Genomic DNA, 22845 nt, shown 5'->3' on the forward strand with positions numbered 1-22845 from the left:
AGTCTAGACTTGTGTGTTCTGGGCCTCTCAGGAATGGACTATTTTCTCATTTCATTGTTTCAGACACACCAACTCCCAAAAAACCTGTATCCTAAATCTTATAGACATTAAACAGGTAGGGAAGAAATGGGCATAGACTGTATTAACCCACAAGATTCACACTATAAAGAATGCTACTCAAATATTCTCTAACCTTTCATACCTGCACACTCACTCGAGCATACATACTAGACATAAAAATTGTGCAAGATCAAGCATCAGCTTTCTATTTTAAAAGCCTTAATTAAAAAAAAATATATAGATAGGCTCACCGCAGTTTCTTTAAAGGAATATTCAGTACTACAGTACTCCTTTAAAAAAAATCATAACTCAGTGTTAAGAACACAGTAGGGAACTGCTGCTTGACAATTACTCAGAATTACCGAGAGCATCCAGTGCCAACTACGGATATCAATAAGGAAGAACCACCTAACAACATAAAGGAATAATCTGTAGGTGATGTCACCAACGCTAACAAATTTGTTAATATTCCTATGACAGGATAGTATTCATCCCTGCTTCATGATCACATGAAAAAGTATCTTTTTAAGTTACATACTGAAGAGCAGCACTTGCCCTACTGCACAAATAAAAGATGCCCACATGGATGCTCTAAAACCCCTCAATGAATAGCTAAAAGGGCTTGTCCTAAGCAGTGCCTAATGTCTGCAACCCAGTCACTGCTTGAGCAATGGCTGCACATTAGCAGGATTGAATAAAGATACAAAGTATTCCCTTAAAATGGTAAGGGGGGGGTACTCCTGCATTCAGATGTAGAATAACCCAGGAGATGGAAGAGGAGAAACAGGAAACAGTCCTCAGGTTACTGATTAAAGCAAAGTTTGATACAGATATCCCCTCTTGTAGGCACTCAGTGGGTAAAATGTAGCCACAACAAACTTTCCATCAAACATCCTTCCAGTCAGTAATTTCTGAGCAGCTTTGGAATCACCAGCATTGGCATACTCAACAAAGACCTGTAAGAGAATAGAGAAAACAAAGTAACTTCATTTTCATCAAAACTGTTTCAGAACAGTGCTTCTCCAACTTCGTGTGTGTGTGTGTGTGTGTGTGTGTGTGTGTGTGGTGTGTGTGTGTGTGTGTGTGTGTGTGTGTGTGTTGTGTGTGTGTGTGTGTGTGTTGTGTGTCTCCCAACTTCCTGTGTGTGTGTGTGTGTTGTGTGTCTCATAACTATAGTAAGGAAGAAATTTAAAACTAGGTAATTTCCTTTCCTGCTGCTGCTGCTAAGTCGCTTCAGTCGTGTCTGACTCTGTGTGACCCCAGAGACGGCAGCCCACCAACATGGAGTGGGTTGCCATTTCCTTCTCCAGTGCATGAAAGTGAAAAGAGAAAGTCAAGTCGCTCAGTCGTGTCCGACTCTTAGCGACCCCATGGACTGCAGCCTACCAGGCTCCTCCGTCCATGGGATTTTCCAGGCAAGAGTACTGGAGTGGGGTGCCACTACCTCCTCCGAGGTAGCTGAAATACCTTCCTTTATTAGTCTAATTTAATTTATTGTGACAATCTAAAGCAACAGTTACAAGCAAGTACAATGACTTGCTCAGTTAAGGTGCAAGTATGTGAACCAGGAAAGAACTGCCTCTCCCACCTCAGTTGGATGCCTCCTTTGTTACGTCAATATTCTTCAAACTGAGATGCGAGCATCCTAGGACGCTCAGAGACTTTCAAAGTGGAGGCAAGAACAGACAGACATCAATCTCCAGATTCTTAACTTTCATTTGTACATTTCCCTAAAATTGGATCTACCTGTAAGTTCAGGCAGGTTATCCCTTTTCATTTCCCCTCTCTTAGGAGCCCTTTTCCTAGCTGAAAAATCAAAGTATTTCCAAATCGCATAAAAACTTCCAGTATATAAAAAGAAACAACTTTAAATCCAATACTTTTTATTTTTTTAATGAACTCTGCCTGCATTGGTAAACAAAGTTTCATGCCTTGCCTATGACTGGTCACGCAAATATTTCTGTTAAGGATGAAGTGTGACAAGGAGACCTAGGACATTCTGGCTTATGATGGGATTTTCCGAATTCATTAATATTGTAAAATGGACATGTAGAACTGATTCTGCTTCTTCCGTTCTATGCATTACTCTTAAAGACAAAGTTTGAGACCATCCAGTGCTAAAAACTGATGCTCATTTTACTCATCTTAGATATAGTTGCTATTTTATATCTCCTTTTCTTCCAAAAACCAATGTGTTTAGCTATAGTTTCTAGCAATAAATACTTAATTAAATATAAAAGGAAGATTAGATGATGTCCAATGAGAATATGAAGCTCTTTCTGATTTTTTAAACTGATCAGTAATTACTCCAAAATCTACTGACCAAAGTTCAATAAATGAGTAGACATGCACTTATAGAAGAAATACAATGCTTCCTATCTTACTCCTTGCTTCATAGATAACCTACAGTTTTACACATTCTATCACTGTAAACTAAATAAAGAGGAAACACATTTTATAACTTATTTTGTAATTAATTACAGTAGAGTTCTATCATTTTAATCTTGACTACTGTTTATAATTGTAAGAATTTTTCTATTTTCCAGTATTTTTTGAATATTCCTTAAAAAATTAACATGATTGAACTGAAAAATTCATGCTGACTTTACCAACTAGGCAACATCTTCAATAACTGAAAGAAGTTAAATCTGTGATTTTAAGAATTTATCAAAAGTTACATTCACTCTCCACTTAGAAGCTTATTTCTTTTGTTGATAAAGAAGCTTATTTTTTCTGCTCAGTCGTGTCAGTTCAGTTCAGTTGCTCAGTCGTGTCGAACTCTGTGACCCCGTTGACTGCAGCACGCCAGGCTTCCCTGTCCAGGATCACCAACTCCCAGAGCTTACTCAAACTCCTGTCCATCAAGTCAATGATGCCGTCCAACCATCTCACCCTCTGTTGCCCCCTTCTCCTCCTGCCTTCAATCTTTCCCAGCATCAGGGTCTTTTCCAATGAGTCAGTTCTTCACATCAGGTGGCCAAAATATTGGGAATATCACTTTCAGCACCAGTCCTTCCAAGGAATATTCAGGACTGATTTCCTTTAGGGTGGACTGGTTGGATCTCCTTGCAGTCCAAGAGACTCTTAAGAGTCTTCTCCAACACCACAGTTCAAAAGCATCAATTCTTCAGCACTGATAAAGCCAGTGTCTTTTTGCTTATGAAAGTAAAAGTGAAAGTTGCTCAGCCATGCTGGACTCTGCGATCCCATGGAATGTGTAGGGGTGAATTTTCTGGTCCAGAATACTGGAGTGGGTAGTCATTCCCTTCTCCGGGGGATCTTACCAACCGAGGGATGGAACCCAGGTCCCCTGCACTGCAGGCGGGTTCTGTACCAGCTGAGCCTCCAGGGAAGCCCAAAGCTACACTGACGGCAGAGACGGTCTGGCCCAGTGACCTTCGGTTACAGGCCCAGCCGCTTCAGCTGCACCACGCTGCTGTTACTCTTTTCAGTCAAACTTATTTTTTTCATCACCCGGGTTCAATCCCTAGGTCAGCAAGATCTCCTGGAGAAAGAAATGGCAACCCACTCCAATATTCTTGCCTGGAAAATTCCATGGACTGAGGAGCCTGGTAGGCTACAAGATGGACACTTTTGCCCTGAAAAGACTCTTCCTGTTTTTCTATTTTGCCACTCAGATTGAGTCCGATCATGTTAATTCTTAATTCAAAATCTTCCAATACCTTTCCTTCTCGTTCCTTGAGCTGTCCTATACTCCCATACTTCCTTGATCTAATCTCCCATTATACTCCATTCTTCTCATTTTGCATAGCCACATTGCCCTTCTCAAACCTACCAGGAATACTCAGGGCCTTGAAATTTGCTGTTCTCTTTGCTAGAATTCTCTTCCTTACCTCCTTCAAATTTTGTCTCAAGTGTAATCCATTATGTTCTTCCTCACCTGCTTATTTAAAACTGCCATCCACCCCTCCACAGCACTCTTTATAGCTCTACTCCAATCTCTTTTTCTCCATGGCACTTATCATTATACATTCTTTTGTCTGCTTCATTCACTGTTGTATCCTACCTGTTATGCTCAATAAATACTGGTTGAATAAATAAACAGCAAGGATGCAGTTATTAGTATGCTCCTGACAATGAATGAGGTAAATGCTGTTATCACTAGACTGGCAATAATAACTTTTCATTAAGACGAGAGTGAAATTTCTTTCACTTTTTTTCAGTTGCCAAGAATTTTCCTAATATTTAACCATGAAAGACAAAATCCACAACCAGAGGTGATTTCACCAGGGGACATTTGGCACTGTCTAGAGACATTTCCGGTGTCACAACTGAGAAGGAGTGTGGAAAGAGGCTAATCCAGTGAGCAGAGGCCAAGGACGATGTTACACATCCTGTAACATACATGACAGCTCCCCAAACAAAGAATTACCGAGCTCAAATGTCAGTGATGTTAAGATTAAGAAACAGAATCAAACAATATTCTATTTTCGGGGGGGGGGGGGGGGGGGGCGGGAACCTACAGATAAAAGAAAGACTTAATTTAGGATCACAGAGTTTTCTTCAGAAACTGTGATCATACTTTTAGCCTATACATTCTATAGATTAAAAAACTAAGGTTCCTCATAAAACAAGCCAAGTTGAAACTTGAACTCAGCTTTCAGGATTCTCAGTCCAGTACATTTTCCTTGTTTAAATTATCACTGATAATTCTATTACAATCAGAACCTAACCTAAATGGTTCTCCTACTGTACTTAATTAGAAAAAACTGGGCCAAATATTTCTGTAGCTGACCCTGACCTAAATTAGCATATGATTCAGCTGGCTGTATACAATGGCTTAAAAAGTAGATTAACAACTTAAAAAAATTTTTTTAACTGATAAAAAGTACATGCATATTATAGAACTTTTGGAAAAAGAAAGAAGTACAAAAAAGTAAAAACCGTGATAATGCAAATTCTTAATTCCTAGCAACATTTTGTATGTATCTTTCTTTAAAATTAAAACATTTTGTACAGGATTTTAATAACCACTGAATCATTTTCAAATTATGAAAAATATTCACTTACTTGTCCTCTGCCAGGATTTTCTTTTGGAACAAGCAGAGATACCACTGGTCCATATTTTTGACATTCTTCTTTTACATCTTCTACAACATCTGGTTATTAACAAATACAGAAGTAATCACTTTGATGTAATTTGCGAGCATTCATTATTTTCAGATTTTAAATTCAAGAATACACAACTAGGTAATGAAATCATTTTCTGTAACTTTTAAAATTATGCTTAAGTTAAGAATAATATAAATGTAATGCATTTAATAATTTTTTAATATTTTAAATGTTTTAGTTAATACATTCAAATAATTTGAAATCCAAAAGAAAAGTCTTCTTGCAACTTTCCAAAATGTCATTCTGTTCCCCTCCCTGAAGACAATAAGCGTTATTAGCTTCTTCTGTAACCTTCCATAAACTTTATAAGCTTACACAAGCAAACATAATCATATATGCTTTAAATAAAAAGTTCCAATCTTTTTTAAAACTACATTTTTAGACCTTTCAATATCATTACACAAAATTTTCTCATTTATTTTTATGGTGATTTAATATTTCATTCTATAAATTCTCTAATGTGTCCTACTGATGAATAATTAAACTATTCTGAAACTGCTTGCCATTATAAACAATACTGTAACAGATAAACTTGTATATACATCTCATTTCACTTGTGTACTTCTAAATTAACTTTTTGGAAATGGAACTGCTAGGTCAAAATTCATATGAATTTGTAATTGCTACAGTTACCAATTGGCTTTTCATATAGGTTCCAGTGACATATGAGAATATGTTTTCCTATACCTTACCCACATCTTCACTGTCAATGTGACAAGTGACAAAGATATCAGAGTACAGTATTAATATTTCAACAAATGAGAATGAAATATGTGTGTGAGATATATTGTACATTCTTTCATATAAATTGTGTCCTTTATCCACTATCTATTGGCTTGCGTTACAGGGGTTCTTTCTGTGGTAAGAACTGTAAATATTTTGTCTACGGCGGTTCACGTCACGGTAAAATTTGCTGAATCAGTATGTTGAATTCTGTGCACACTAGTGCACACTGTGCCTTCTCCACTCCAAGAATATGTGTATTTTAATCTCCTATGATTTTTTAGCTAATTTTTTTTCCTTTACTCTCTCCTGCCTGCCTGCCCTTTTTCCTTCCCTCCCCACCCTCTTCCTACTTCCTTGTTTTAATACTCTAATATATACAAAACTTGCAATTCATTTTGGTCTCAGTGGAAGGTTCAAATCTAACTTCTTCCCCGCTGCCATCAAGATTACAAAACAGCTGTCCTCACATGATTTCCAGCAAGGCAAGCTTACCCAAAACTAGTGTAATCTGAAGCTAACCTTGCTAATCAGAACTGACAAAGGTATTTAATGCTACTAAAAAGTCTGTTGCACTTTAGTTCATGTAAGACTCTTAAATATTAAGACTTAATAGCATGAACTGCAAGGAGATCCAACCAATCCATTCTGAAGGAGATCAGCCCCGGGATTTCTCTGGAAGGAATGATGCTGAAGCTGAAACTCCAGTACTTTGGCCACCTCATGCGAAGAGTTGACTCACTGGCAAAGACTCTGATGCTGGGAGGGATTGGGGGCAGGAGGAGAAGGGGACGACAGAGGATGAGATGGCTGGATGGCATCACTGACTCGATGGACTTGAGTCTGAGTGAACTCTGGGAGTTGGTGATGGACAGGGAGGCCTGGCCTGCTGCGATTCATGGGGTCGCAAAGAGTCGGACACGACTGAGTGACTGAACTGAACTGAAGCATTTAAATGTTTAAATGCCATTAAATGTTAAAATTAACATGTCAGCATTTAAATGCTTAATGTATTTAGAAGTAGCAAAAAAAGGTGTTACACAGCAAGATACACAGGAAAGAACAGATACAGTCTACCCTAAGGTTTACTCAAGAAAGTTCACACTTGAATTTTACAGCAATCAAAATGATCAGGAGACACTTAAATACAGTAGGTAGACACTTAAAAGACTTAATAATTTGAAATAGATGTCAAGAGATTATTTAGAACTACTGTAAATGACCTAATTAAAACAATGCTGTTGTTGTTTAACTGCTAAGCTGTATCCAACTCTTTTGCAACCCCATGGACTGTAGCCCGCCAGGCTCCTCTGTCCATGGGACTTCCCAGGCAAGAATACTGGAGTGGGTTGCCATTTCCTTCTCCAGGGAATCTTCCCAGCGTAGGAACTGAACCCAAATTGCGCATGGGTGGTTCAGCGGTAGAATTCTCACCTGTCATGAGGGAGGCCCAGGTTCATTTCCTGGCCCATGCAGCCGCGGTGACCCTTTTTTGGGCTTCCCTTGTGGCTCAGCTGGTAAAGAATCTGCCTGCAATGCGGGAGACCTGGGCTTGATCCCTGGGGTGGGAAGATCCCCTGGAGAAGGGAAAGGCTACCCACTCCAGTATTCTTGCCTGGAAAATCCCATGGATGGAGGAGCCTGGTAGGCTACAGTCCCTAGGGTCACAAAGAGTCAGACACGACTGAGTGACTTCACTTTACTTCACCCACTCCAGTAGTCCGACCTGGAGAATTCCATGGACTATACAGTCCATGGGGTTGCAAAGAGTCAGACATGACTGAGTGACTTTCACTTCACTCCTGCATTACAGGGGGATTCTTTACAACTGAGCTACCTGGGAATTCCAAAACAATAATGAGGGTAAGAATATTATTTCAAATAAAAAGACATCCTAAAAAGTATAGATTGGAGATTCCTACAACTGTCACAGATTCAAAGAAATTAGGTTTGTTTCATTTGTTAGGTAACTATATTAAGCTGAGGGACATAAAATGATTTACCCTTACAAGAAACAGTGTGGTAAAACTAGCTCCATCAGTAATGGTTTAATTTTCCACAAAGAAAATGTTCAGTGCTAAGCAACTGCTATTTCTGAACTTCCCAAGTGGGGGAAGTGGTAAGAATGCACCCGCCAATGCAGGAGACACAGAAGACCTAGGAGACCTGGCTTCAATCTTTGGGGAAGATCCCCTGGAAGAGGAGATGGCTACCCACTCCAGTATTCTTGCCTGGAGAATCCCATGGACAGAGGAGCCTGGAGGGCTGCACTCCACAGAGTTGCAAAGAGTCAGACTGAAGCGACTTAGCATGCGCACAATTGATATTTCTAAGTTTGGTCCTGCTTTTTAGTCCATTCACCACTCTGCTTCCAGAATGCTCTTATTAAACCCAAGTTTGACTATAACACTCTCCTAGTTTAAATTTTAACAGCTCTTTATTGCATTTTACAATGGACAAATATTTATTGAATACTTATCAGAAGCCAGTAACTATTCTACCCCTGATACAAAGTTCTTTTGTGTAATTTACATTCCAGTGTTACTATCTCTGGGATTAAAGTCCAAATTCTCAAACGTATCAAACAAGTCTATTAGATACCTGTATTCTGGCTACCTTTTTAGCTTTAACTGACTGTTAAATATCCTAAGATACAGCCATTCCAAACAATTTACTGTTCTCTGAATATGCCACATTTTCTCTCATCTCTGTGTCTCTGAGCTACTTTTAGCTCAACCCCTCAACTTTTAGTCAAGCAACTTCAATTACTAACAGAACTCAGATATTATATGTCTGTAGAGATGTCTATTCATGCATCACTCAGACTGAGTTAAATAGCCCTCCTCTCTGCTCAGTACTTTACCATAACCTTCAGATTTATATAAATAATCATTTACATACTTGTAGTTGTTTATAGAACTGTCTCCCCTATTACACTAAAGACAGGAAATAAATCCACAGTGGCAAGTGCATACTCAGTAAATATGTTTTGAGTCAATGAATTGTTAAAAGCAAAATAAATAAATAAGAGCTAAAAAGAAGTGAAAGCGTAGCGCAGATTAGCACAGACAGAAAGAAAGAAGTTGCTGGGAAAGATAATCTTCTTTCTTTATTTAGTAAAGGTTTATCAGATGTAAAAGAGTTGAAAGAGCCTTAGGAACTGTTCCAGTCTGCTGGGACTGCTGTAACAAAATGCCACACACTGAGTGGCTTCAACAACAGTCATTTGTTTCTCACAGTTCTGAAGGCTGGAATTCAAACATCAAGGTGCAGGCAGATTTGCTGCCTGGGTGTGGACAGCTGCCTTCCTGCTGGATACCCACATGGGCAAAGACAGAAAGAGGAGAAAGAGAAAGACTGCTCTCCTGTCTATTCTGTTTTAAAGGCTGCTAGTAACCCACTCCAGTATTCTTGCCTGGAGAATCCCATGGACAGAGGAGCCTGGGCGGCTACAGTCCAAGGGGTCACAGAGTCAGACACGACTGAGCAACTTCACTCACTCACTCAGTTCCATTAGAAGGGCCCCAGCTTCATGACCTAATCTAACCCTATTACCTCCTAAAGTCTCCAACTCTATCACACTGGGGCTTAGAGCTTTCTCATAGGAAACTGGTGGGGGACACATTAAATATACAGCAGGAGTCAAAAGTAAGTGTACTTTAGAGATCATATAGTTCAATATCCTCACTATATAAACTAGCAAAATATGAGAATGCTATGAAACGGTATGTCTATTCTACACAGGAAAGACACATTAAAATAAAATTTAGGAAGCCCTGACCTTCATATTCTTCTTCATTCTCAAGATAATCATCGTCCAGCACATTCAGCAGTCTTAGCACTGGCGTAGGAAGCATCACCAAATCTTCAATATGAGGGGCTGTTAAATTCATTACAACATGGTTAAATGCAAACTCCCCCAATAAACTGATGAATATTAGACAAAGGAGCTTGGGAATATAAATTAGTTCTGATATCTTATTTGATTATAAAATAACCAAGAAAAAATAAAGATGTATACAACTTACCAAAAGGAATGCTAAAGAATGGGCTGCACAATGCCATTTCAGCAGGAATTCTTCTGCTTGGATCATCATGAAGCATGCTAAAACACAAAAATAGGTATCTTTACATCAAATCTTTTGAAAATATAACCAATAAAGAAAATAAAAACGTCTAAATATTCACCACAACATTAATTATATTAGCATGACTTTCTGAATCATTCAACTACAAAAAATATTAATGCCATTTATGAGTAAACAGCTCAGTAAATTATTATACATACCTAAGACATACTACTATATTTTAATGTAAAATGTTTTTGATTAATAAACAACATAGGAAAATGATCCACATTCTGTAACACTAACTGAAAAAAAGCTAGACATAGATTTACGGTAATTGAATTAAAAAAAAAAAAAGAGGTGAGATGACTTTTGTCTTATTAAAGCCTCCTAATAATAAAGCAACTTGATAGCAAAATAAAAACAATCTATGGACAACATCTCTAACAAAAGTAAGTATCCTCACTAGACAACAAAATCCGAGTGGCTAGGGACAAACCATCAACAGCAGTAAGACTTGCACCATATGGGCATCTATGAAGACGGAACTTCTTCCGTTGTTTGTTTCTTTCTCTGAGAAACAACAGTTAGTCTGATGACCCAGAGAAAAAATAATCCCCCAAAACAGGTATTCACTAGAAAGCACAAAAAACCAATTTGAGAAAAGCAGTTTAAACTCAACTAGGGGTTGCACATTACAAATGAATACAAGGGGTCCTCTGTAAGATTTGAGGGGGCTGAAGTAATCTAGACACTGCTGCTGCTGCTGCTGCTAAGTTGCTTCAGTCATGTCCGACTCTGTGTGACCCCATAGACGGCAGCCCACCAGGCTCCCCCGTCCCTGGGATTCTCTAGGCAAGAATACTGGAGTGGGTTGCCATTTCCTTCTCCAATGCATTATAATCTCTCAAAACCAATCGGCTGAAGCTCCCGTCTAAGGCAGAGTCCTTCCTGCAGAGAAAAGAAATCTTGGGACAAGAACCCATATTGATGGGGTAAATGAAAATTGAGAGAGAAAGAGACAAAGACATCAGGAAAAAGCAAGGAAAGGGAAGAGCCAAGAGGACTGCAAGGAAAAAAAAAAAAACCACTACACAAAACAACAGAAGAAGGAGCTATGTATAGTTAGAAAAGCTACGGCTGCTGCTGCTAAGTCACTTCAGTCGTGTCCAACTGCGTGTGACTCCATGGACTGCAGCCCACCAGGCTCCCCCGTCCCTGAGATTTTCCAGGTAAGAACACTGGAGTGGGTTGCCATTTCCTTCTCCAATGCATGAAAGTGAAAAGTGAAAGTGAAGTCGCTCAGTCGTGTCCGACCCTTAGCGACCCCATGGACTGCAGCCCACCAGGCTCCTCCATCCATGGGATTTTCCAGGCAAGAGTACTGGAGTGGGGTGCCATTGCCTTCTCCGAGTTAGAAAAGCTACACCTTCCTAAATTTAGGAAAATGAATTTCGCATAAAAATGAGCCACAAAGTATTATAACAAAGTTACTAGACAAGGAAAGAAGACTGCAAAATAACCTGCCCTCAGACAACAAATGCATGCAAGAAAGACATGACCACAACACACAGGAACACCATAACCAACCATCTGAAAATGAGGCCAAGGCATTTTTTACAGATACAAGATATTAAAGAGTAACATAAATCAAAATTAGAAAATATCAAAAATCAGGTAACTAAAAGAATTAGGAATAAAAGGAAAAAAATCATTACATAAACTAAGCTTAAGCTAGAAGTAACATAACGATGAATAAAAACAAAAGATGATGTCCAGAAAGGAGAAAAAATTGTTAAATCAAAAAGAAATGACAAAACAAATAAAAAACTATTCAAGAGAGTGATAATACTGAATAGTCAGAGAAAATCTATTAATAATGCATATAGAATGGGAGTGTTTGAAGGAAAAAAAAAGCAAAGTAATGGAACAAACACTAAGAATTGTAACTTAAGAATACTTTCATAGAACAAACAAAAAGATCTAAAACTACATATTTCCTGAGAATTCAGACCCAAAGCAATCAAAATCTATTATTCTGGTAAAATCACTAGACTTTTAACAAAAACATGAAATCCTCGCAGCATTTACACCAAAAGACCAAATTACTTAAAAACAAAGTGTCATCAGCACTCTGCTTTCAACAGCAACACTATTTGCTACAAGAAAATGGACTACAGTTGACCCCTGAACAACTTCAGGTTAGGAGTACACCCTTTCCCCAGCTGAAAATCCATTTAACTTAGAGCTGGCCCTCCATATCCAGTTTCTCTGTATCCACAGTTCTGCACCGCAGATTCAACCAACTGCACATCATGTAGTAACAAAATCTGTGTATAAATGGACTCATGTAGTTCAAACCCATGCTATTCAAGGATCAACTGTAATATGTTTAAAATGTTCAAGAAAAATGTCTGCCAAGGATTTTTATACTCAGATAAACAGAGGCTTAGAGGGTAAAGTGTCCGCTGCAATGCGGGAGACCCGGGTTCAATTCAATTCTTGAGTCAGGAAGATCCCCTAGAGAAGGAAATGGCACCCCACTCCAGTACTCTTGCCTGGAAAATCCCATGGACAGAGGAGCCTGGGAGGCTGCAGTCCATGGGGTCGCAGAGAGTCGGACACGACTGAGCGACTTCAGTAAACAGACTTTCAAGTGTAATAACACAGTTTAACTATTATTAACAAGCACGAACTCAGAGAATATTAATCCTACAATCAAAAGAACAAGCTTAAGTACACTAAAATGATTAGAATACAAGGACCAGTGATGAACATTAAATATCTAGTTACACACAGAACTAAGACTAAATCAGAGTGTTTGAAAAATAAAGAGTGCATAGCATGTAATAGCCGTATAATCTGACAACACGGTTATAACTATTTTTCAAATGGGAGAATAGGAAGAGCATATGCAAAACCAACTGTTTTCAGTAATCATACTATAGCACTATTATTGAGACTGTTTTAGTGTAATGTGGAATAAAGCAAATGAGTAACAACGAAATATTCTAATCTGGCATTCTCTTTGTCCTTAAGAACCAGAATTCTTGACATAAAAGCAAAGAGGTATAAAACAGAAGTAAAAACGCTGTGGTACTGAACTTAAATGAGAAATGTCAGTGCGAACTCCACCCACTTAACAGGCCTAGAATCAATCACCCCCCCAACAGCAATGTGTATTCTTAATACCCAGACTATGGTTTTGAGAGCTTGTTTGGGCTTCCCTGGTGGCTGAGCTGGTAAAGAATCCACCTGCAATGTGGGAGACCTGAGTTCGATCCCTGGGTTGGGACGATCCCCTGGAGAAGGGAATGGCTACCCACTCCAATATTCTGGCCTGGAGAATTCCACGGACTGTACAGTCCATGGGGTCGCAAAGACTCAGACACGATTGAGTGCCTTTTACTTGGAGGTTCTAGCAGAGAGCACAGCTACTCATATACCCTTGACCAAAGACTGGTTCTCTTCTATCGGGGATGGTCATCCACTTCGACCCAGCGCACAGCTTCGGGAGGGCCGTACATGGAGCTGTGCGGGAGGGAGGAGACACCTGCCCAGTCAGCCAGTTTAGCTGAACAGGGTGACAGACGTCACAACCAGATGGCCTCACATCCCAGACTGCGGGAAACACTACTTCCTACTAAAAGAAACCAGGCTTCTTGGAGAAATGGCTACTTCTAAGTCTGGAGCAGGAAATGTATACTTTGAACTGGAAACATCTTCTCATACCAGATAGTGATAAAGCTATTAAAGATAGCAAGGTATGCCAAAGCTAACCTGCAGAGCCTCACATTCATCAAAGATGAGATAATTTCAGTTTCAATTAGGATAAGAACTGCAACGGACTGAACTATACCAAATATATTTAGATTCATTAGTTAATACTGATATTTTGACCTTTCAAAAAGGAAATGATCCACTTTGAAAGATGATAAGGAACCAATTCATTATGAAAACAAGCTAATTAAGAGAATCAAGAGTTTATTTCATCTTTAGTTAACTAAACGAGGAGACTAAGAACATCACTGTTCTACAATTCCTAACAAAGTAATGGATCTAGGCATTGAGTATTAACAGCTGTTAACACATCAAATGGAGATAGCCACCTTATGTGCTAACCTAAAAAAACACAGTACCATATATACAACCACCAATTTACAGAAAATAGGGCAATATGTTAAACCATACTACAATAACACCATCTGTAAAATTCAGACTGTGGACAACTATACTGAGTCAGCAATCCAGGCTGTTCAACAAATAAACAAGGGAAAAGGAGGGTAGGAGATGGAAAGGGACCTTTTAAAGTAAATGAAACTTAAAAGTGTTCTTAACAGAAGAGCAACATTAAACTATAGTATTTAGGGATGCACACTTAGGTAACAGAACTATAATAAAAACAAGGAAGTAATAACCATGAAATCAGGGCAGCGGTTCTTTAAGGAGGAAGAAGGGGCTTGCAATTGGGATGGAGTACACAGAGGACTTCTAGAGTGGCTGGTAAAGTTCTATTTCTCAACCTAAATGGTAGATATAAAAATATTCCTAAGTATTCACTAAGCTATGCATTTTTTTTCAGTATTTATGTTTTAGTCTAAAAAAAGAAAGGTCTGAATGATTTGCATGCATACACAACAAAATACGAAGGAAAATACTGAAAAGAAATAGAGCAAAGTGCTAACACTAGAAAATGAGCTTATAATTACTCATCACAATTTTTTATAGCTTCCAAATCTAGTATTAGTTGCAGAAAGAAAAAGAATAAAGTTATCATTAAAAACAAAAAAAACTCTCAAGCTAAATGACAAAGTCAATGCTAAAACTGAGACTTCTAAGTCTATCTTAGAATCCATGATATAATTTGACTTCTATCCTAGAATCTATAATGTAATTTTACACTGCCTCTTTTCAATGTAAAATGCAACATGCAATATCTAGTATCAGCTACAAGCAGCTGCTTAAAACTACTGTAATTTGTAAAACATACACACAGACACACAAATATGTACACATAAAACTGGTGAGATCTGAGTTCCATGTACTGTAATATCCATTTCCCAGTCTTGACATTGTACTCAGATTTTTAAGATGTTACCACTAAGGGGAATGGGTGAAAGCGAAACACTCTATCTGTCCCCAAAGTTTTCAATGGTAATTATTTAAAGTATAATATATAATTACTTTACATGAAACATTATTTTGGCGTTCCAAAGTAAACTTGGTCTTTAGTTAGTAAAGACTCTTTAAACACCTATTCTCCATTTTCAGAACTGGCAGCGTTACAGAAGGCCCAACATACAGTGACTCGTCATCTATCTTCCACTGAGCAGCGTAAGAGCCTGATACCTGGTACTAGCCATGAAAAAAAGAACACTCTTTTGAAAATAAATTTACTACAATGACTTGACTACTTTGTTTCTTACTAGAAACCAGTCTGTATAGAATATCTAAAGATTTTTAATTCTAAGGAAGCAAAACCTGTACATGACTAAGCAAACCAGAAAATAATATAAATCCTTTCAGGAAAAAAAGCAAGTTTAAAGTACATGTAATGTACCTTTTGATAAGGTCTCTTAGGTGATAGGCTGGAATTGCGGCATTCACCACTGCTTTACTGGCAAATATGTGATCAATAATAGCAGAACTATTTGCCTAAAAAGACAGAAAAGTCCTTCTTTGGTTATCCAGTTCAGTCCTTATTTGTTGAGTACTAGGCACACAGCACTGAACAGTTTGGTAAGTTAAATATAACAGAAAACACTCTCTTCTAAAAGATTATTATCTTTACGAAGGAGATTGCATACATTATTATAAAACTTCTAGAGAAGAGGAATTTTTTCTCTATTCTCAGTATCTAACACTGTGTGAACATTTACTAGGTGAATGAATAAAGAAACAAATACCAAGCAACCACACAGAAACGTAATTTAACGCAAACTGAGAAAATAAACGTGTGCTAGGTGAGTCAGAGTGTCCTCATAATGAGTCCTCAATTGGTTTTCAGATGGAATAAAATCAACTATCAAGGAGAAACCAGGGCAGAATTTTAAAATTGCACTTGTCACATTATTCATACCTTAAATCCTTGTGGAACATTACATTTTCTCCAGGAGTACTATGGAAGTGTGTACATGAGTCAAAACACTCAATTTATCATCATCACCAAATATCAATACTTACCACAGGCCACACACGATGCTAAGAATTAGATATCATTTCAACACTCTTATCATCATTTTACTGAAAGTAAACCACAGTTTAGTAAACCTAAATAAGTAACTTAGAGGTGAAGGGAAGATATAAACCCTAGAGATTTAACTTCAGAGCCTAAGCTCATATTTGGTAATTGTGCCTCCACAGAAAGTGATAAAATACAGAATGATATTTTTATCTAGGGGGCAAATAGTGGGGACTGCTTTAATACACATCAGCCTCTAAATTTCACCAAAAAAGAAAAAAAATTAAATGCCTAAGTTAATAATTAACTAGATCACTGAATGTGATCTAATTCTAACTGGCCCTGTCCTAAGCAGAAAAAGTCCAAAGAATTCAAAGTGAGTCAAGCCTAATGCAGGAAATTGATGTGTTTATCTGTATAAGCACTAGAGAAAGTACCCCCAAAGTACACTGGACTGTGTGCAGGTACTAATGACAAAGAGTGATACTGGTTTTACTCCAATAGCAGCATTTTTTTTTTGCCAAATGTAAGGTACAACTACTAGCCTATTAAAGCATTCCTTCCAAGAACTGTTTCAACAGACCTAGATGACTAGGGGTTTAAGAGAAATAAAACTCTGTAGCAGCCACACACTAAGTATTATATGCTCAAAAAAATACTTGCTTCTTATCAAAATCAGTAATTCCTAAACACTGTATTGCTTTTCAAACACCTAGTCTAAAAGAGACTGATACCACCACAACATTCAAGCCCCAATACATTTGAAAAAATTCTTAACTCACAAATATGCACAAAGTAAATTCCTATGTCAGTTGGAACTTACAACCCATGTTCCCAAGCAAACAATGTTATAAGCAACAGTCACTTTCTCAGGACAGTTCACATATAGAGCACAAATAGGAAGCAGCGTGGAACTGTGGACAGAACACTGAACTTCTGACTACGAGGGGCAGAACATCCAGTTGTATGACCTTGAGCTACTGGTTTTACATATTCGTGCCCCCAGGTTTTCACATGTAAATAACCAATATCCATTCCAACAATCCTCACAGAATACTACTGTATTAGTAATATTTTAGAATGTAATACAATTACTTTACTAAACAAACCACTTTTGCTTCCTCAGGAAAAGGCATTCATTCAAACACTTTATTAAGCACTTACAACATGCCAGGCCTCAGCTAAAAACGGTGGGCATGCAATGCTCCCTAGCGCATCTGTAGCTATGGGACTGAGGAGTAAGTAGCATTAAAGGTAGTAAGGGGAATATGGAGGCGATAAAGCAATCAGAGACCTCAACGAAAATCATTATAAATTGAGTACTCTTACACTGGGATTAAGGACCTGAAAGCAAAACACAGGTTCAGTTTACCTTCCATTCCTGAGATCTGACTGTATGTTTCAATTTCATTCCTGAGAACATTTCCAGTAAAATGATTCCTAGGCTCCACAGATCAACAGCTGAGGTACATTCTGTATCACTCTGCAGGCCAGCCTGGGCCAAGCAATTCTGCAGTTCTGCTTCCGGAGCCCGATACCCGTCTGTCTGAATATACTTTACATCCTAAAGAAAATGAGTAAGTATTATAACCAATCAAAAACTGCCCACCTTCCAGCCATCTCTACAGTGTATTTACCTCTCAGAATGTGTGATAAGCCAATGTCACACTAAATGCCAGAATTTTTAGTCCTTGGCGATCATAATTCTTTCGTTCATTAACTGGATAGTTCTCAAAGGCAAGCTGCACACTTTCCATACAACTGCTCGTTTCTTTAGATACTCTCTTGCCTATGAGGCACTGCTGAAAAATAAGGACACTCTGCAAAGAGCAGATAAACTATGGAGAATGGGCCATTTGCCAGAACTGTCATGTGAGTTCTTCCATTAGAGTCCCAAGACTGAAGACATCAGTAACAGTAATTCAACAATTAACCAAACGCTCAAAGAAAAACAGTGTTCTGTGTAAAGTACTTTTAAAAATTTCAGAGCCGTCTTGTATTAGCTCTCCCTACCTGACTCAAACACGCATATTAGACACTCAGTCGTGTCTGCCTCTTTGCAACCCCATGGACTGCAGCCTGCCAGCCTCCTCTGTGCATGGAATTCTCCAGACAAGAATACTGAAGTGGGCAGCCATTCCCTTCTCCAGGGGATCTTCCTGACCCAGGAATTGAACCTGGGTCTTCTGCATTGCAGGCAGGTGCTTTACCATCTGAGCCATCAGGGAAGCCCCAAATATCTGTTAAGTCTCTACTAAATCACCTCTGTTATTTAAAAATATTTGTTTTAGACCATTGAGGGGCTCGGGAGAGAAAGTATGTCTTACCTGATTGCCTTCTTTGAAGCTAAGTCCAAAGTCAATGAGTTTAAAACATTCATTCTCGGCACTCCACAATATGTTACGTGGCTTGAGGTCTGCATGGACATAACCCTCATGATGAAGAAAAGCAAGGGCCTCTAGAACATCTCTGGCACAGTGCTGTATCATCCACATGGAACAACCCTGGTGACTGGAATATAAAAGCAATTCCGAAACACTGACATCCAGGAGTTCAAGCAACAGACAGCGTGATGGCACATTTGGAGAGAAGTGGATTGTGAAGACTCCATACAAAGTCACTAGAAAAGAAATTAATTACAATAGTTTAAAAACCAGACTCAGAATGAGTGACTATTAAAGTAGATAAATATCGGGGGGAGTCTAGAGAAGGGTAACTTTAATGAGCAAGCCGCTATGATTTATTTTTCTCGTGAGTAAGATTTTTGGGCAACTCAGTTATTTTAACAAAATAAGATGAGATGACCTTCAGCAGCAAATTACTACTAAAAGATATTAAATATGACACAATAATTCAAACTGTTTCCCAAGCACTCAGTGATGGGTGAATATGCACTTAGGGTGCCAAGCAAAACTGATCAGAAGAAAAATCCAAATACTAAGTACTCTTAACCTAAATGTCACAACACGGAAAATCGAAACTGAAAATCCTTTCCTGATTCAGAATAGCGCTCTATTATCTAAATATTAAAAGGAGAGATTAAGACATTCAAGATGACATTTTAACAATCTTGTAGAGATTCATCAAGTCCTTAGGCCAAAAAAATTCCCTCCTAAATAGCCAGGTTATATACACCATTTGGCAACCCTTGAAAAAGAAAAGGGAAAAAAAAGCAACACTAGTATTAAGACATTCTTCTTTAAATGGTAGTATTAAAGAGGTCACTCTTTAAATTAAATATGGATCATGTCTGCCGGGAAGTAAGACATTTATAAAGCCATAACTAATTACAAGCTCTCTGTTGGTATAATAAGAATGAAAACTGTTTTCGTAGATCAATCACCAGTAATCATTATATATCTTACATTCTAAATATCTGAATGATGAAACATGGTCTTACCTGGCTAAAAGTATAAAGTTCACATGTATAATTTTCACACTTCCATACGAACACCTATGTAAAATTTAGGAGTCATTTCTCCCAAACCCATACCAAATATGTATCAAGAACAACCTATACGAGTTATTAGTATTGACGTCAAAAGTACGAGAAATATTTCCCATTTTTCACTGGTGTGCAAAGATTCAAAAATTTCCGTACAAGAGATGACAATCTACTAAAGATACACCTCCTTTCACTTGAGAAGACAATTCTCTGTGCAACATTCTCTAATGAGAACTGAAGCAAAACAGAATTTACTGAGCATCTACTACGAGCAAAGCAGACAATCTTCCCCGTACTGCAGAGTGAAAGGGGGATGGGAAACGGCCTTGTACCCGGTGATGAGTACAGGACAAGACCCACTTCTCCAGCCTAAAAGACGGAAGACGGAACGCCAGGCTGAGAGACAGCACGCTAAAACTGGGACCTGGGCAAAACAAGAAGGGAGACAGCGGCAATTACCGATGTTCCTGTGACCCTGCAACTGCTCCAGCGCCGCCCTCTCTTTGCGGAAACCATACTCGGCGGCCGAGGCCGCAGCCCCGGTGGTTCCTGGCGGTAGGAACTGCTTCAGCGCTCCTGGGGGCGAGCCGGGTGTGCCGCAGCAGCGCACCCGATACACCGAGGCCGAGGAGCCGCTACCCAGGCGGCTCTGTACCTGCCACAGCCGCCCGAAGGCTTCCAGAAACCGCGGCGGCTCCGCGCCCCACGCGCAGCCGGATCCCGCCATCGGTGCGGACTGAGGGGGCTGACACGGAGCTGACTCGACGCCCGGGGCAGGCCGGCAGGGCCTGCGGTCACATCCCCGCCTGCCGGACCAGCGGCTCCGCAGGGACGGGCCTGCAGCCGCCTCACTGACTGCCGGGACCTCACGCCGCCATGACACCGGAAACCGTCTCCTGGGGCGGGGTGGGGAGGGAGGTCCCAGAAGCCGGAAATAGGGGAAGAGCCAATCCTGCCGGCCGAAGGAGGCGGGCCTAGCGGGGGCAGGCTTCCTACTGGCTCAGACTGTAAAGCATCTGCTTACCTGGGATGCAGGAGACCTGAGTTCGATCCCTGCGTCGGGAAGATCCCTTGGAGAAGAAAATGGCAAACCACCCCAGTACTCTTGCCTGGAAAATCCCATGGACAGAGGAGTCTAGTAGGCTACAGTCCATGGGGTCGCAAAGAGTCGGACACGACTGAGCGACTTCACTTTCACTAAGAAGAAATGCAGGAAAGCTTGCTTTTGATAGGGACAGAGTAAAGGGACAAAGGAGGTGATTAAATAGTGACTCTCACTAGGGGATTGTAAGTAGAAAAAAATATGGGTTCAGTTCAGTTCAGTCGCTCAGTCGTGACTGACTCTTTGCGACCCCATGATTCGCAGCACGCCAGGCCTCCCTGTCCATCACCAACTCCCGGAGTTCACTCAAACTCATGTTCGTCGAGTCAGTGATGCCATCCAGCCATCTCATCCTCTGTCGTCCCCTTCTCCTCCTGTCCCCAATCCCTCCCAGCATCAGAGTCTTTTCCAATGAGTCAACTCTTCGCATGAGGTGGCCAAAGTACTGGAGTTTCAGCTTTAGCATCATTCCCTCCAAAGAAATCCCAGGGCTGATCTCCTTCAGAATGGACTGGTTGGATCTCCTTGCAGGCCAAGGGACTCTCAAGAGTCTTCTCCAACACCACAGTTCAAAAACATCAATTCTTCGGTGTTCAGCCTTCTTCACAGTCCAACTCTCACATCCATACATGACCACAGGAAAAACCATAGCCTTGACTAGACGGAATTAAAGATTATCCAAAAAAACAGGTTTGCTTAGTCACAAAGCAAGCAGGCTTGCTTAGCAACAAAACCATGCAACAGAAGCGTGAGACGTGCCCCCAAGCAATAAAACAATGGTGGCATGAGACCCACATCCTGCCCAATGAGCTCAGTAAGTTAATGATCTATAGGCTATGCTCTCTGAACACATGAAAAACACTAATTTGTGGACCTAACTTGACCATGTAGGGACAAGAAAACCCCCCTGCTGAACCTGGAGGAGAAGCTGCTGATAGAAGCATGACATCTACTCAAGAATGAACAAGAAGTTCTCCCCATCCCTGCTTTTCCTTTCATTATAAAGCTGTAGTGTAGTAAGTTCTTGGGGCGAAGCATTTCTCGCCTGTCTGCTTCTAAGCCTTACAAGCGTCCTGTTCTAATAAATCACTTCTTATCTCTCACCTTGCCTCTCACTGAATTCTTGAGACATAAATGACTGTGTTACCAGAACTCTTTGGAGCCCTGGAAATGACACCAAATGGTTTTACCTTCTCTTTCTGCTCTCCATTGTGTGAGGGCACAACAAGAAGTTGGCAGTTTGTAAACCAAGAAGAGAGTTTCATTAAGAACCAGACTATGCTGGTATCCTGATCTTAGACTTCCAGCTCCCAGAATCATGAGAATATAAATTGTTATTTAAGCCACCCAGTCTCAGATAATTTGTTATAGCAGCTTTAGCTAAGGCACAGTGATTATCATAAACTTTGGGCCACCCAAGTATTCCTGTAATAGAACCCATTTCTTCCGGTATTTCAGGAGACTGTTCTCATTGCCTTGTTCTATACCTAAGGTAGGTGGACCATTTTGGTGGTCTGTCGTGACATTTACCATCTTTTCAATACCCACATCCTCTCTAATGTCAGAAGCATATCTAGAAGGAGGCTGAGCCAGGGCCTTTGACTGGTGCTTTTCCTGTGGGTCTGGAGACCACACCCTGGCTTCAGAGTCAGACTTAATTTCAATCTACCATTTAACTGTCTATGCAACTCTAAGTAAACTAACCGAACTCTCTTAGACATAGTTTCTTTGGCTAATTTGAAGACAGGATGAAATATCTGCCTTGCTTTACCATCTGAGCCAGCAGGGAAATCCATCTGCCTTGCTATAATTAAATAAAATAACAAATGTAGATTATCTCATGGAGTAGTTGACACACAGTAGGTGGGATCTCAGTAAGATTTGCTTATTTTTATAATTCTACACTTGGACTTAGAGTGACCACTAGAACCTTTCTCATCATGACTCCTCCTCAGTGGACTGCAAAGTTCCTACAGATGACTTTGTTTCTTGACTCTACCTCTAAATATTTCCTCTATGTATTCTGTCCCCTTGTGGTATCTAAAGGACCTGAATCACACTTCTTTTCCTGTCAAGGTTACTGCCCCTCAGATGGAGGAGGATAATGTGATGCAGGATTCATTCTGCAGATACT

At 39.7% G+C, this 22845-nt stretch overlaps 1 protein-coding gene and 2 non-coding genes across 3 annotated transcripts; 1 reads left to right on the forward strand and 2 right to left on the reverse strand.

Moving 5' to 3' along the window:
- Positions 1-849: 849 nt before the first annotated feature.
- On the reverse strand, positions 850-20336 carry UHMK1 (U2AF homology motif kinase 1). The gene is made up of 8 exons (NM_001205585.1): positions 20069-20336; positions 18492-18784; positions 17537-17728; positions 15544-15638; positions 9945-10021; positions 9698-9796; positions 5092-5180; positions 850-1016 (listed from the first exon to the last, which is right to left on the reverse strand). The coding sequence occupies exons 1-8, from the start codon at positions 20334-20336 to the stop codon at positions 870-872; spliced, it is 1260 nt and encodes a 419-aa protein (NP_001192514.1). The 3' UTR covers positions 850-869.
- Positions 7321-7391, forward strand: TRNAD-GUC (transfer RNA aspartic acid (anticodon GUC)). The gene has a single exon. It is a non-coding gene; the product is annotated as a tRNA-Asp (tRNA).
- Positions 18320-18392, reverse strand: TRNAC-GCA (transfer RNA cysteine (anticodon GCA)). Its single transcript has one exon. It is a non-coding gene; the product is annotated as a tRNA-Cys (tRNA).
- Positions 20337-22845: the final 2509 nt, after the last annotated feature.

The sequence above is a fragment of the Bos taurus genome, chromosome 3 (genome assembly GCF_002263795.3).
Source record: "Bos taurus isolate L1 Dominette 01449 registration number 42190680 breed Hereford chromosome 3, ARS-UCD2.0, whole genome shotgun sequence".
NCBI lineage: Eukaryota > Metazoa > Chordata > Mammalia > Artiodactyla > Bovidae > Bos > Bos taurus.